This window comes from Cupressus sempervirens, chromosome 10 (genome assembly GCF_028749045.1).
Source record: "Cupressus sempervirens isolate cs-2001-9-10 chromosome 10, ASM2874904v1, whole genome shotgun sequence".
In the NCBI taxonomy this organism is placed as follows: Eukaryota; Viridiplantae; Streptophyta; class Pinopsida; order Cupressales; family Cupressaceae; genus Cupressus; species Cupressus sempervirens.
In genome coordinates this window covers 620,462,018-620,476,785 of record NC_143127.1, presented here as the reverse complement: position 1 = coordinate 620,476,785, position 14,768 = coordinate 620,462,018, and the positions used below count along the sequence as shown (strand labels likewise).

Sequence of the window (14,768 nt, the reverse complement as noted above, 5' to 3'; positions counted from 1 at the left end):
AGCCGAGAGATATCCTTCTCGAAGTGCTTATTTTCATAATCTAAATCAGTGTAATAGGCGCCTCGAGAAGGATATCTCTTAGCTTATATATATATATATATATATAAGCTAGTGTATCTATATAATATGAAACATGAGTCAACTCAAGTTAAGTTAAATATATACATACTTTAAATATAAATCTAAGTGGAAAGTGGAATGCTTTCTATATAATAATAATAACAAGATTATCACATTTCTAAAATAATAATAAACACTACCACATTTCTTCATACAACTTTTGAGTATACCCTTACACCTCTCTATCTCATTTTCTCTTTTTTCTTCAATGGGGATAAATTTCGCCGTGCAACAATAATAAGAAGTGTTCAACCTTCCTTTCTTGTCACACACGGCTAATTAAGCTTTACCGGCAACCGCGCAAACATTATGAACAGTTGAAGACATTACAAATGCCACATAAATATTCCGTTGCAGTTTCGCTCGAATATGTCTGCCGACTGTCGCAATATACAACTGTTCCGCTCTCGCTAAACAGCCCATCGGCTAATTAGCACCTGAAAAGAACCCTGAAGCTCTGTTCCGTACACTTTTAAAGTCTGCATCAAGGGTTTGAAGGAACGGTCGCCACATATTTTGCTGAAGATCGCTTGTTTCTGACCCATTTTTTCCATTGAATTCTCAATCTTCGAGCTGTGCATTTTCAGGGTTTCATATCGATGCTTGTTTTGAGCAATTTGACCCCAGTTTGATCAGGTTGTATTTTTTTTCCTCACAATTTTTTTTGAGTCCTGTGATAACGTTAATTATGTTCTGTCTGAGTTCTCATTTCAATTTTTTTCCTCAGTGAAATCATTTTCATTGTCAAGACGAGGGTTTTGAGAAAATTACTTGTGTTTTATTTAGTTTTTAGTTGTATTTTTTCAACGCTTGTTAAATATAAATCGTGCTTTCGGTCTATACGTCTTTGACATTATAAATATGTACAAAGAAATTTAAAATGTATAATTATGTTTTACGATAAATTTTCCCAGATCAGCCATTTGGCTGTATCTTTTTGAGGTCAAAGGTACTACAAGTCTTTATTTTCCTTAAACTGAATTTTCAAATAAATTCATTTCTAATTAATGATACCGTCGTGGGATTTTATCGGGATCAAATATTTTAGTCCACATATTTTTCTGGGTTTGAAATCCTTCTTTTTTGATTTTCTTTTCACCCGTCTTCTAAGTTGCAAGAAGTTCTCGTAATCAAACATTTTACTCTTTGCTGGTAGGACTGAAGCAAATTAACCAGGATTTTAATACTGTTTTCTCTAGGTATTGACCGTCAAAACATGGGGCTTTGTGTTTGGTTTCTTAGCTCAATTGCGGCATCCACCACTGTTTTGATATTTGTTTCTTCTCAATGCAATGCCTTTTCAACTTTCCTTTCTGGTTTTTATTGTTTGTCCTTCCAGATCGTTGTAGAATAAGGATTAAAATATTAATAGATTAAAAAACTAATCCTGGGATTAGTATATTATCTTCTGTCTAGTTAAGGGCTACGGGATCATCCTCCAACGCCTCTGTGATTGTGTGGCTCTTTAGCTCGTCACAGCTTTTATCTAGAGGTTGCCAAGACATGTAGTTCTATTATTATTTTGTGTTAGACTAATGCTGTGGAGGATTTTCTGTAAACAGTTGGCCGCACTATATGCTACCCGGAAAGAGAGTTGCCGAGACAGAAATCATAGGGAATTCAGTGAAAAGGTTGCATATTGAAGGTGGTGCTAGTGACGTGCCAACCCAGGAGGTGAAAATGACTGCCACCGCTGATGGCAACCCAGCCGATGTTGTCCACATTGATGAGGACTTGCACAGCAGGCAGTTGGCAGTGTATGGAAGGGAGGCTATGCGGCGCCTTTTTGGTGCAAACGTTCTCATCTCTGGTCTTCAAGGTCTTGGAGCTGAGATCGGTATGTCTTCTGATTCATTTGTATATCCATCTATGATGTTTCTGTCAAAGGAGCTGCCATATTTATTTTATGTATCTTCAGATGCTAGAATGTGCAGTCTCATAACATTTCGTGTGTGGATATTGAATATGCAAATGGGACATTCTAGACTGAATATCATTTCAGTTTGAGCAGATAATGTAATCTGAATTTGTTGACTTGACTTGGCACATTTTATTGCAGCAAAAAATGTCATACTGGCGGGAGTAAAATCTGTCACTTTGCATGATCTAGGAGAAGTTGAGATGTGGGACTTGAGTGGCAATTTCTATTTTACAGAAGCTGATATTGGTAAAAATCGAGCGGTTGCTTGTTGTAGCAAATTGCAAGAATTGAATACAGCCGTTGAAGTTTCTACCCTGACATCTAGTTTAACCGAAGAACATTTGTCTTGCTTTCAGGTATTTTTAAACTGGCCTTTTGGTTGATTATTTTAATTTTTGAGGTTTTGTTCACTTACCTTTTCAATGAATGTGAACGTGCCATTTTTATCTGTATCAAGAATGCTCAACTTTTTATCAATATTTCTGCATTATTCAGGTATTGAACTGTTGCTTCTTGTTAATAGTGGCTTTTGTATGAAGGCCAAAGTTAGAAAGATTTATTTTGGTAGGTCAAAAATGGCGACTCAATCAGCCTCCCATGTAACATAGGCAAATTCAGGTGTCCTATTTTCCAATATGCAAGACCAAGATAATTGAAAGTCTACATTACAGACATGAATAAAAAGCCAAGATAGCATACACGTATAAAAGTTAAAAATGATCAGCAGCAGAGAATAATATAAATTAGAGGCTCATATTTGGTCTTAGATTCTATAATTTTGCATTGGTCTTTTACTAACATCAATTTGATGAAATTCAGATGGGAATCCTACCAGGTGGAAACTGCTTATGTGTACCATCTGAGTGATTGATAACATAATTGAAAGGAAGTTTCATCAAGAGTAGTAGTTTAACTGGCTGCAATGAATTGGCATTTATGTGTAGAACAGCACATCTAGCTTTAATGGAATACTCAATAGATCTGACTAAAATAATAGATAAAGATAAAGATAGAATAAGACTTAGCAATATTACGAATCTAGATTTAATATTTTTAATCCTTAAGGACTTAGTCAAAACTGTATATTCTTACAGGAAAATTCAGTTAAAAAATCAAAAAACATAAAACAAATACACAGATTTATAAATATCTTTTTTATTTCTCCCTGTTACTGAAGCACACAGACTCCTCTTCTGTTCAAAGATTATGGAGAAAAACAAAACTAATCTCCTCTCCTTCTATTGAAACACCCCTGTTTTATGAATAAAAAATACTTCTTTCTGATTCTCATGTCAAATAATAAGCTTCAGAAGTCAGCCCCTTATCTCAGTGAACTTTTACCGAGCAGGTAAGGTAAAACTAACACATATGCATAGCCATGATGCAGATGTAATTTGAAACATGTAGAATAACAGGGGACAAAGAAAAAGACACACAGATCATACTTCCAATTCCCACAAATGATAAACAGGAGAAATATCAATAATTTCTTTTGATAATATGAACATACCAGGGTTCACAGATCCTGTGACGAACATATGCGTAATCTGATGCAACAGAGAAAGATGAAGAATGAGTGATATTCACACAGGACAATTACAGCTTAAAATAAAACAAATATACAGATTTATATATATCCCTTTTATTTCTTCATGTTACAGAAAATCAGTGTCTCCTCTTCTGTACAAAGATTACAATGAGAAACAAAACTACGTACCTCTACACTTGCTGAAACTCCCCTGTTTTTAGCCAAAAGATTTTTTTTTGATTCTTATGTCAAAGAATAAGCTTCAGAAACCGGATCTCTTTTCTCAGTAAACTTCACAACAAAATGTAAATAGTATACGGGTGACCCTTCAGTTTTTGTAATTGATTCTTTATAATTGGAATTTTCCAAAGTTTTAATAAAATCAATCTCAAAGAACTCCTGTGGATATTTAATTTATCAACGAGTAAAATTATCATTGCCTTTTGTCACCCAAATGATTCAGACATAAAATGACATCTTCAAATTTTCCCACAGATTACAGTAAAGTCAAGTAGGATTCAAGGATATCTTTGTATCTTGATGAGAATTCCTATAAACAGTAAGGAAATGCTAAACTCATAATTTTTAAGTAGACATGCAGGCATTAGAAATTATATTTATATATCAGATAAATAGGATTTTTGAATCTGATTTGAGAAGTCACAATCGTGGAGCTAATAAGGTATAGTGATTTGATGAGGTGCTCAAGAGACCCCCAACCCTAAGCCCAAGAGTGGATGTACCATACCCCTTGGCCTCATATGGGCCTTACCATACAAATTTCGTGTGCCTAGTGTAGTGTCCTATTACCACTTGTCTCATCCTTGTTGCTTCTACCTTGTCTCCAATGATTCAACATTCCAGGGTATTTGTTCATAATGGTAAAGGACACGAGAAGTATGCTGCAGGGTGCCCATAAAGTCCATCCTCCTATGCCCAAAGGAAGTCAGCCTCTTTGCTCCCAAGGAGCTTCTTAGTCCAACTCGACGTGGCATGCATAGAAGACGACCTCATCACCATTTTCTCTCTTGTAACTCATTTCCAGTACCATGATTTGTTACAGCAGTTAAATACACATTCTAAGACAGATGTTCCACATTATATATTAGACCAAGTTCTATATAATGAATCATCAATATGTGTGATAAATCAGTAATATATCTGAATACGAATAACAATGATCAATCAGCCATATATCTGCATATAGATAATTATAAATAATGAATCAGCCGAATAAAACAGTTTACTTTATCTTAGAAATATGCAGCTATATCACCAGGAATTCATATTAAAATACCCATACCAGATATCGCCAATAATAAGTAGGAATTATATATATATTTTCTAATGTTTGCTTCTCTTCTTATCCATCTCCTAGTGACTGAATCCACTCTCTCTCTCTCTCTCTCTATATATATATATATATATCTTGTGTGTTTTGGATGGGATGGGATGTATTTCAATGAATGTGTCTCTTCATTATATTGTTTTGTTGGGTAAATTTTTATCTTAAACTCATGCTAATTATCGCTTGTATTGCTGTTAATGAATTTGGCTGTTTGTTCTTTATATCATCGCACCCCTCCTCTCAAATTTTATTATATCTTTTTTGTCTTAAGAGATGATATCTCTTATTTTGCTAGTCATCGATATTTTATTGCAACTCATATTGCCTGAAATTTGTTATTCATCTCGTAGTATTAATATTGCTTCCTTTGTTTTAATTATCTCACACCAATATTTGAACACTAGTTGAGTTTGAGTTGTTACATGATTATGACTCATTTGAAGGGGAGGATACATGGTGACTGTACAATACTTGTATGAGCAGTTAACACAAACCAACAATATGCTAAGAAAGTGATTGTCCTGATCGTCTACAATGTTTTTCGGTAACCCACGTAATTTGAAATTATCTTTGAAGAATAATTAAGCTTCTTGGGGAGCCCTAAATTCAAATGGGACAGCCATGAAGTGCATGTTTGGTTAGGCGATATACCACAACATAGATTCAATCTTTGCCTTGCACCTTGGGCTGTCATGTTATAAAATATTAAGATCCATGGATATGCTCTCCCACTTTTGATTAGATATGGGTAATTGCTGGAGTAAACGTGCTGGAAATGTGTGCTCTTTTTTCTTTCTTTTACATTCTTTGGCATATTTCAATACATCTCCTTTTAGGGTTTTCCAAGAAAATCGTTCTCTAATTGTCTATACGTTTTATAAGATCCATAGTGTTCGGTTGGTGGACTATCCTGGTTAGTTCTTCAAGATCTCTTCCTTGATCTTTGATTAGGTTGTGATGTAGATCTTGTCTTTATATAGGACGAGTTCATCCAAAACTCTATATCTCTCATCTTGTACTTTCCCTTCTATTACATCATTGGAGTATGAATCTTTGACATGTTCAATAATTATGGATGTCTTCCAGTTTGTGGATGTTGCCATAGAGTAGAGGTGGGGTCTGCGTTATAAAGCACCAATTACAGTGTTGTTCTTGCCCTTCATATATTCAATGTTGAAATTGTATGGTTGCAATTTATTGAACCATTTTTGTTGTTTGTCATTTAGGTCCTTCTGACTTCGAATGAGTCTCAAACTATTATGGTTAGTCAATCTTCATCATGAATTTACTGCAGATTAAGTATTCTCCAAATTTCACAAGCACATGCATGATTACTAGCATTTCCTTGTAAACTAAGTATGTTCATTTTGCATCCTTGAGCTTCTTGCTTTCGAAAGCTATGGGAAGTATATTTTGCATTAATACAACCCCATGCCTTCTCCAAAAGCATCACAATATAACTGAAAGGGTGAGGAGAATTTTGGAATTACTAATACAAGGCAAGAACTCATTGCTTCCTTAACCTTTCAAAAGTTGTCTGTGCATTTTCATTCCAAGAGAATACTCCTTCATTGGTTAAATCTATGAGTGGGGTAGGTAGTCGGAAAATCCCTTTACAAGCCTTCAATAATAACTATAGTCCCAAAAGTAATGCAAAGTGAGTATTGCCAGCATCAAATTGCCTTGATCTTATCCTCGTCCACCTTTACCCCTTGAGTATTGCTTTTGTCCCTTAAGTACAAAATTTCTTTCATACCAAACTCACATTTGGATACCTTAGCATATAAGGAGTTCTTCTCAAGTATGTCAAGAACTTCATCTACATGCCTTAGATGTTCTTCTTAAGTTTGCCTTAGATGTTCTTCCTAAGTTTTACTGTATATGAGAATTACATTAAAGAACACTAATAAAAACTTCCTTAGTGGCCCTTTAAAAATATGATTCGTACAAGATTGAAAGGTGGCTGATGCATTGGTTAGCCCAAACGAGGACCATGAGTTCAAAATGGCTGTAATGATACCTGAAAGCTGTCTTAGGTACTTCTTTCAACCTAATTTGGTGGTATCTTGACCTTTAGTTTGTCTTTGAAATAAACTACTTCATGGAATTCATCAATAAGTTTGTCAATTTGAGGGATAGGATATCTGTTCTTTATTGTTTTCTTTTTTTAATGCTATATAGTTGATTCACATTCTCATTGTGCCATCCTTCTTTGAGAGTTCTTCTGCTTATGCAAATGGGCTAGAGCCTAGTTGGATGTGTCCTACCTCTAATAACTCTTTGATAACCTTTTCAATTTCCTCCTATGTGCAAGGATACACTAGGGAGTAGTAACTTTTGGCTTTGCTACTCCTATAACTATAGAATTTTCAAACCTCCTTTTGGGCTAAGTCATAGGGGATTGTCATCAAATACCCTCTTATGCTTTCTTAGTAGAGGTTAGAGGTGTATGTGGATGGATTTCCCCTTGGATTGTCTAAGGCCAAGCATTGGGCATACTATTCTACTTGTCCTTGATTAAGGGTTCTTTCCATCCTTTTTGAGGATGCTATCCTTGGAGACTTGTCAAATAGCCCATGTAAAGTTAACTACTTCCCGTTGTGTGTAAAGCATATTTCCAATTCAGGAGGTCAAATATGTAGCGACCTAGGGAGTATATCCATAGAGCCCCTAGAATCACATAGGTGCCCGTCATCTTTACATTGTAAAACTTCTTGTCGATAGGATGCTTTCCTATAGTGATGCTTAATTGAGTGATCTTCCTACACGGGGGTGGTGAAAAAGTTACTTGAAAACCCTTGAGGTCCTCAATTTCCAATGCTAGTTTTGAGACATCCTTCATCAATGAAGTTGTGTGGGTTGTACAACTGTCCACAAGGGCTGTTACCTTCTTCCCCTTTACGACACCTCAGATTCTAAAGGGATTGTGCTTGGATGCTTTTGAAATTCATGCTAAAGTTATTTTGCTTGGGTTTTCTTCCTCACTTTGGGGTGGTACTTTGATTTTGTGTGCTTGGCCATTTCCTTTGCATGTATGTCCTTACCTCTTTCTTCTCCACAGTTAAAGCATGCTTTATCCTTCTTCTTGTCCTTTTGGCCTTCAAGTATCGTTGCATCAAAAGCATATTTTCTCCTCTTGTCCACATGTGTCCTTGTTCCCATTTCTTCTTGCAATCAAAGCACAAGCCTTTCTTCCTTGGTTCCTCTCGATTCTATTCACATGGGATCTTTTCTTGCCCATCCTTCTCACAAGAAAATTTAGCTTCCTTATAGAAACGCTTGGAGTGTGTGCTTGATGCACGCTGTTTGGACCTGTCCTTGGTTGAGTGCTTATCAAATTTAAATGCTTTTTGGATTGCCTCTTCCAATTTTCTTTATCCAAGGCACTCACCATGTTTTTGATTGATTCCTTCAAACTCTCAATGAATAGGTGAAACTTTCTTGGGATAGTTTTGGCACCATGACTACCTGTCTTTCGAATTTGGCGGCTATTTCTTCATTTGTCCCTTCTTGCTTGAGTTGGGTTAATTGTTTTGAGTACTTTTGTGGGTGTGTCTGATTGAACCTTTTTACGAGTTCTCCTGTGAACTAATCATAAATGCTTATTTGTTGGTGATCTTGGGTGATAAAGATGTGATGCCACTACTCATGGGTTGCCCCTGTTGGAGTACTGCAAATTTGATGGTGCTTTCTTCCATCGTGGCACTTAAGGAGAGTTGGGTGTCTAATTTCTGCACCCATGATCGTGCCATGGTTCTTCGTGGCCCTTCAAATTTAGGAAGGTTTATCTATTCTTTCCTTTAGGTTTTATCGTCTTGCATTTTCCTTTTCTTATTAGAGGTGGCTCATCTTGGCATCACAATAGTCTCTAAAGAAGATTTCCCTTCTAAGCTCGAGGTCAATTCTAGAACATGCGGCTACAATTTCATCAATATCATTCATAGGATGATTGTTTGTCTCCTCTTCCCCGCGCAAGCTCTTCATGGCATGTGTATTCATGGATATACGTCACATCTTCAGTGAATTTGTAAGTTTGCGCCATCTTTGAGTTGTTTTAGCATGATTTCTTCATAGACATGCATTGTAATTCAATGTTGTAAAGTCTCTGCTAGAGATGAAACCACGTCATGGATATACTTCACATCTTCAGTGAATTTGTATGTTTGCTCCATGTTTGAGTTGTTTTAGCATGATTACTGCATAGACGTGCACACCTTTTGCCTGGAGTATTTTCAGCAAGTATTCCTAGTATGAAATATTTACAACTGTTTGAGAAGATGATTGAGACTTGTCTTAACCTTCTCCAAGTCTTTAATATCAAATCATAAAGGGAGAAAACATATATGGTAATATCAAAGTAGAGCAATGAGGAGTATTATGAATAGGTCTCTATGATCATTTAATTGTTGCTTGAGGACAAGCAGTTCTGGGGGAGGGAAGGATTGACAGACCTATTTATAATGCTCTTTCCATCTTTCTACTTTAATATTACTATGTGTTTTCTCCCTTATCGTGTTTCGATAGTAAAGATGACTTGGTGAAGGTTAAGACAAATTTCAGTCTTCTAGAACAGTTACAAATATTTCATACTAGGAATTCTTGTTGAAAACACTTAAGATGTAAGGCATGCATGTCTAGGAAGTAATCATGCTAAAAACAACTTAAACATGCTGATAACAGCAGCTGCAAAAAGCTCAAGAAGATGTGACCACATCTTCTTGAACCTTTGGCAGCTGCTATCCTGATGATGGATCTGAAACGTTGGTTAATTTTTTTTAAATAGCAGCTGCAAACAGCTCAAGAAGATGTAATATGCATCTTCGTGAGCTTTTTGCAGCTGCTATCCTAGTAATGGATCACAGAGTGTGATCCGAAACGTTGATTAAGTTTTTTTTACACAATCAAATACCAGAAACATTACTGATTACTTCATACACGTGCATGACGTGTGTTACTTCATACACGTGCATGACTTGTGTTACTTCATCCACGTGCATGACCTGTGTCTGAATTTAGTGCTATAAGCATGTTTGAGTTTTAGCATGATTACTTCCTAGACATGCATGCCTTACATCTGAAGTGTTTTCAACAAGTATTTCTAGTGTGAAATATTTTTAACTCTTTTAGAAGATGACTGAAACACATGTTCTTGAGCTTTCTGCAGCTGCTATCACAGAAAGTGATCCGAAACATTGATTCAAATTATTTTACACAATCAAATACCAGAAACATTACTGGTTACTCTCGTGGATTGTGGAAAACTAATATTCTTAAGTGTATGAAGTAATCATTCTAAATAACTCAAAACATGGAGCAAACATATTATCGTGGAAGACACAATGGTCGAGCACCCTAAGAGGTCTCACAAAGTAGCTCATATGAAAAGTGATTGCATTGAGAAGCAACTGGCAAAGGTTAAAATATTGTTCAATACCATCAATATTAAATTATTAGAATATGGAGGTGAACAGATAACAATTAGTCTTGAGACATCTAACAATCAATATACTAATCGAGATCATAATGATGGTTATATGGTGACTAAATGTTTTCAATTTGTATTCAGTTGCCTTGTGTATAAGATGAAGAATTATCAAAGGCTAAGGGAATTAGTTCCACAACTTAAAAGTGGATACAGTAGTTATGCAAATTCACATCTCAGTATAGCATTTTGAGAGATGTGATTTCAAATGACTGTAAATACTTAACATTTAAATTAATATATGTATTCACATTTACAGAGTTAGTCTTCTCTCAGATGTGAGCAGATATACAGAGACTAAGGATATATGCACGTCTATGAAGTAATTGAAGGACGGGGCATTAGTTCCTTAGCATTGCTAGGAAAACCAAACACAAATACCTCTAATATCTGAATTAACACTTTGGTTCTTTGCAAGACTGTCACATTTAGAGCTACTGTCCAAAACTTGCTTCTTTCTGACATTCTCTATTGAACCGTGGTGAGCTTAAAAATTCAAACTTGGCGAAGTTTGAAATAGGCACAAACATATTGCATTTGTTTTTTAATATAAATCATGTTTTGTGTGTTCATTTTCTCAATAAAAAATAAACAAATGCTTGAGCATTAATCAGTCGGTGTTTTTAAAGAGCAAAAAGTGCTTTTCTCTTTTCTTGCATTTCTTTTGTAGTAAAAATCTTGACAAGTGCAGTGACTGACCCATTTTTTTTGTCTTTTCAGGTAGTTGTCTTTACAGACATTAGCCTTGGGAAAGCTATTGAGTATAATGAGTTCTGTCATAACCATAACCCACCAATTTCGTTTATCAAATCAGAAATCAGAGGGCTGTTTGGAAGCGTCTTCTGTGACTTTGGACCTGAGTTTACTGTATTTGACGTTGATGGGGAGGAACCACACACTGGTATTGTAGCTTCTATTTCTAATGATAAGCCAGCTGTGGTTTCATGTGTTGATGATGAGAGGTTAGAGTTTCAGGATGGCGACCTAGTTGTTTTTTCTGAAGTAGAGGGTATGTCAGAATTAAATGACGGAAAGCCAAGAAAGATAAAAAGTGCACGTCCATATTCTTTCTTGCTGGATGAAGATACAACTAATTTTGGAGCATATACTGGCAGAGGCATTGTTACACAGTTTAAGCCGAAAAAAATGTTAAACTTTAAGCCACTGGGAGAGGCACTAAAATATCCTGGGGAATTTCTTTTAAGTGATTTTTCCAAATTTGAGCGTCCTCCACTTCTACATTTATCTTTCCAAGCGCTTGATAAATTTGTAAATGACTTTGGGCGTTTTCCATATGCTGCTTCTGAAGAAGATGCAGGTATTTTTGTTGAGACAGTTAAGACTATTAATGAAGCATCTTCCACTGATGAGAAGTTGGATGCTATTGATGAAAATGTTTTGAAACATTTTGCTAGTGGTTCACGAGCAGTGTTGAATCCGATGGCATCTATGTTTGGGGGAATCGTTGGACAGGAGGTTGTCAAAGCATGTTCTGGAAAGTTTCACCCACTTTTTCAGGTGTATATTCTAAACTGTCAAATTCTGATCAGCATGAATCTAGTTAGTAACAGATTTTGATCTTGTAAATTAAATAGATAATTCTTTGCTCACATGTTACCTGGATTGGCTTGCAGTTCTTCTATTTTGATTCATTGGAATCCCTTCCAGTTGACCCACTCCGTGCTGAGGATGTAGCACCTTTAAACTGTCGTTATGATGCCCAAATATCTGTATTTGGAAGAGATATGCAGAGAAAGTTGGAGGATGCTAAAGTGTTTGTGGTTGGTGCAGGAGCCCTTGGGTGTGAGCTTCTAAAAAACTTAGCCCTCATGGGGGTATCCTCTGGCAACGGAGGAAAGTTGACCATAACGGATGATGATGTTATTGAGAAGAGTAATCTTAGTAGGCAATTTCTCTTTAGGGATTGGAACATTGGTCAGGGAAAATCAACAGTGGCAGCATCCGCAACAAGGGCAATTAATCCACAATTTAAGGTGGAGGCATTGCAAAATCGTGTTAGTCCAGATACTGAAAATATTTTTCATGATGCTTTCTGGGATAATCTTGATGTTGTTTTGAATGCATTGGATAATGTAAATGCCAGGCTGTATGTAGATTCAAGGTGTGTTTATTTTCAGAAGCCTTTACTAGAGTCGGGAACTCTTGGTGCCAAATGCAATACTCAGATGGTTATTCCTCATTTAACAGAGAACTATGGAGCATCCAGAGATCCTCCAGAAAAACAAGCTCCTATGTGTACAGTTCATTCATTTCCACACAATATTGATCATTGTCTAACTTGGGCAAGATCTGAGTTTGAGGGTCTTTTAGAGAAAACACCATCTGAAGTTAATACATTTCTTTCAAAACCAGAAGAGTACAAAGCAGCAATGAAGTCAGCAGGCGATGCTCAGGCCCGTGATCTCTTAGAGCGTGTAGTGGAGTGTTTGGCTACAGAGAGATGTGAAAACTTTGAAGATTGTGTGGCATGGGCAAGAAAAAGGTAATTCTTCTTTACAGTTGAATTTTAATATACCACATCTCATTATAATTTTTTGTAGTTTTGAAAAATATCTCTTTTCATCCTTCAGCTGGACTAATTGATTAACAACCTTTACATTTGGAAAGGTTTGAGGATTATTTTTCAAATCGTGTGAAGCAGCTCACTTACACATTCCCTGAGGATGCAACCACGAGTAGTGGTGCACCATTTTGGTCTGCTCCAAAACGGTTTCCAAAGCCTCTAGAATTCAGCTCGAGCGATCCTAGTCATATGGCTCTCCTTACTGCAGCATCTATTTTACGTGCTACCACTTTTGGCATCCCGATTCCTGATTGGGCCTCTGATCCAAAATTTCTAGGTCGTGTGGTAGATGAGGTGGACGTTCCAGCTTTCAAGCCAAAGCAAGGTGTTAAAATTGTGACGGATGAAAAAGCTACAAACATGAATTCTTCTACCATTGATGACACTGCAGTTATTGACAATCTAATCAGGACACTTGAAAGTGGTATCACAAACTTGCCTCCAGGATTTCGAATGAATCCCATTCAATTTGAAAAGGTACCATTTGGTTTGTATACATTGTTGCTCAATTACTCTATTGTTGTTTATTTCCTTTTTCCACCTTTACAACAGTATTTACTATTTATGTTATTAATTTTTTTTGATATTATGTGGTGTTGCAGGATGATGATACTATTTTATGTTATTAAATTTTTTTGATGTCATGTGGCGTTGCAGGACGATGATACAAACTATCACATGGATCTTATAGCTGGTTTTGCTAACATGCGTGCAAGGAACTATAGCATTCCTGAAGTTGACAAGCTGAAGGCAAAATTTATTGCCGGAAGGATCATACCTGCAATAGCTACCACAACAGCTATGGCCACTGGTCTAGTGTGTTTGGAACTTTACAAGGTTATTTTAGGCCACAAGGTTGAAATGTTCCGTAACACTTTTGCAAACTTGGCACTTCCACTTTTCTCAATGGCAGAACCTGTGCCCCCCAAGATAATAAAACATGGAGATTTGAGCTGGTCTATTTGGGATCGATGGGTCATTGCTGGCAACCTATCTTTGCGAGAACTGTTAAACTGGTTTGAAGCTAAAGGCTTGAGTGCATATAGTATATCGTGTGGACAAAGTTTGATATACAACAGCATATTTCCTAAACACAGAGACAGATTGGATAAGAAATTGGTAGACCTTGCAAGGGAAATAGCAAAGCTGGATATACCTCCAAGCCGGCGTCATTTTGACATTGTTGTTGCTTGTGAAGATGATGATGGAAATGACATTGACGTGCCTTTAGTATCCATATGCTTTCGTTAGATGGCATATCCTCATGACCCCCAAAAGTACAGGAATATCACATGGCAGCTAAATTTCATTTTATGATATCACTTTATAACTATATAGGAGGTTCAGTACCTCTGGAGACGTAGATCAGGCCTGCCTGGTTCACAGTAACTTGTTATATTGTTATTGTTGCTGTGCAGTGCCCACGTAATGGGGCATGGATTCCTTATTAATTACAATACAGGAAGTAACTAGTTAATAATAACATTCAGTGGCCTTGGTTGTTAATTCTGTTCTTTCAATTTTAAGTGATGAAACTGCATTTATGTTTTAACACTTGCACACTTTCACTGTCTATGAATTCCTCATGATTTTATTCTAGTCATTCAAACTAATTTAAAATGATTTATGTTTTTATGTTTGGTTTGAATGTTTGATTTGTGTTTTGTGATTGTCCAAACGGTAGGCTATCCAATTCTCATTAGAAACCGCTTGGCATTGATGATTTTTCTGATTTCATCTGATGTCTATTACTCAGTTACCTTCTTGTCATGTATGTCCACTCAA

The 14,768-nt window shown here is 36.3% G+C and overlaps 1 protein-coding gene across 1 annotated transcript; it reads left to right on the top strand.

Annotated features, from left to right (window-relative positions):
* Positions 1 to 588: 588 nt before the first annotated feature.
* LOC149535363 (ubiquitin-activating enzyme E1 2-like) lies at positions 589 to 14,535 on the top strand. The gene is made up of 7 exons (XM_089805555.1): positions 589 to 756; positions 1,683 to 1,957; positions 2,180 to 2,397; positions 11,120 to 11,917; positions 12,034 to 12,902; positions 13,028 to 13,460; positions 13,641 to 14,535. The coding sequence occupies exons 2-7, from the start codon at positions 1,696 to 1,698 to the stop codon at positions 14,232 to 14,234; spliced, it is 3,174 nt and encodes a 1,057-aa protein (XP_089661681.1). The 5' UTR covers positions 589 to 756; positions 1,683 to 1,695; the 3' UTR covers positions 14,235 to 14,535.
* The last annotated feature ends 233 nt before the right edge of the window (positions 14,536 to 14,768 follow it).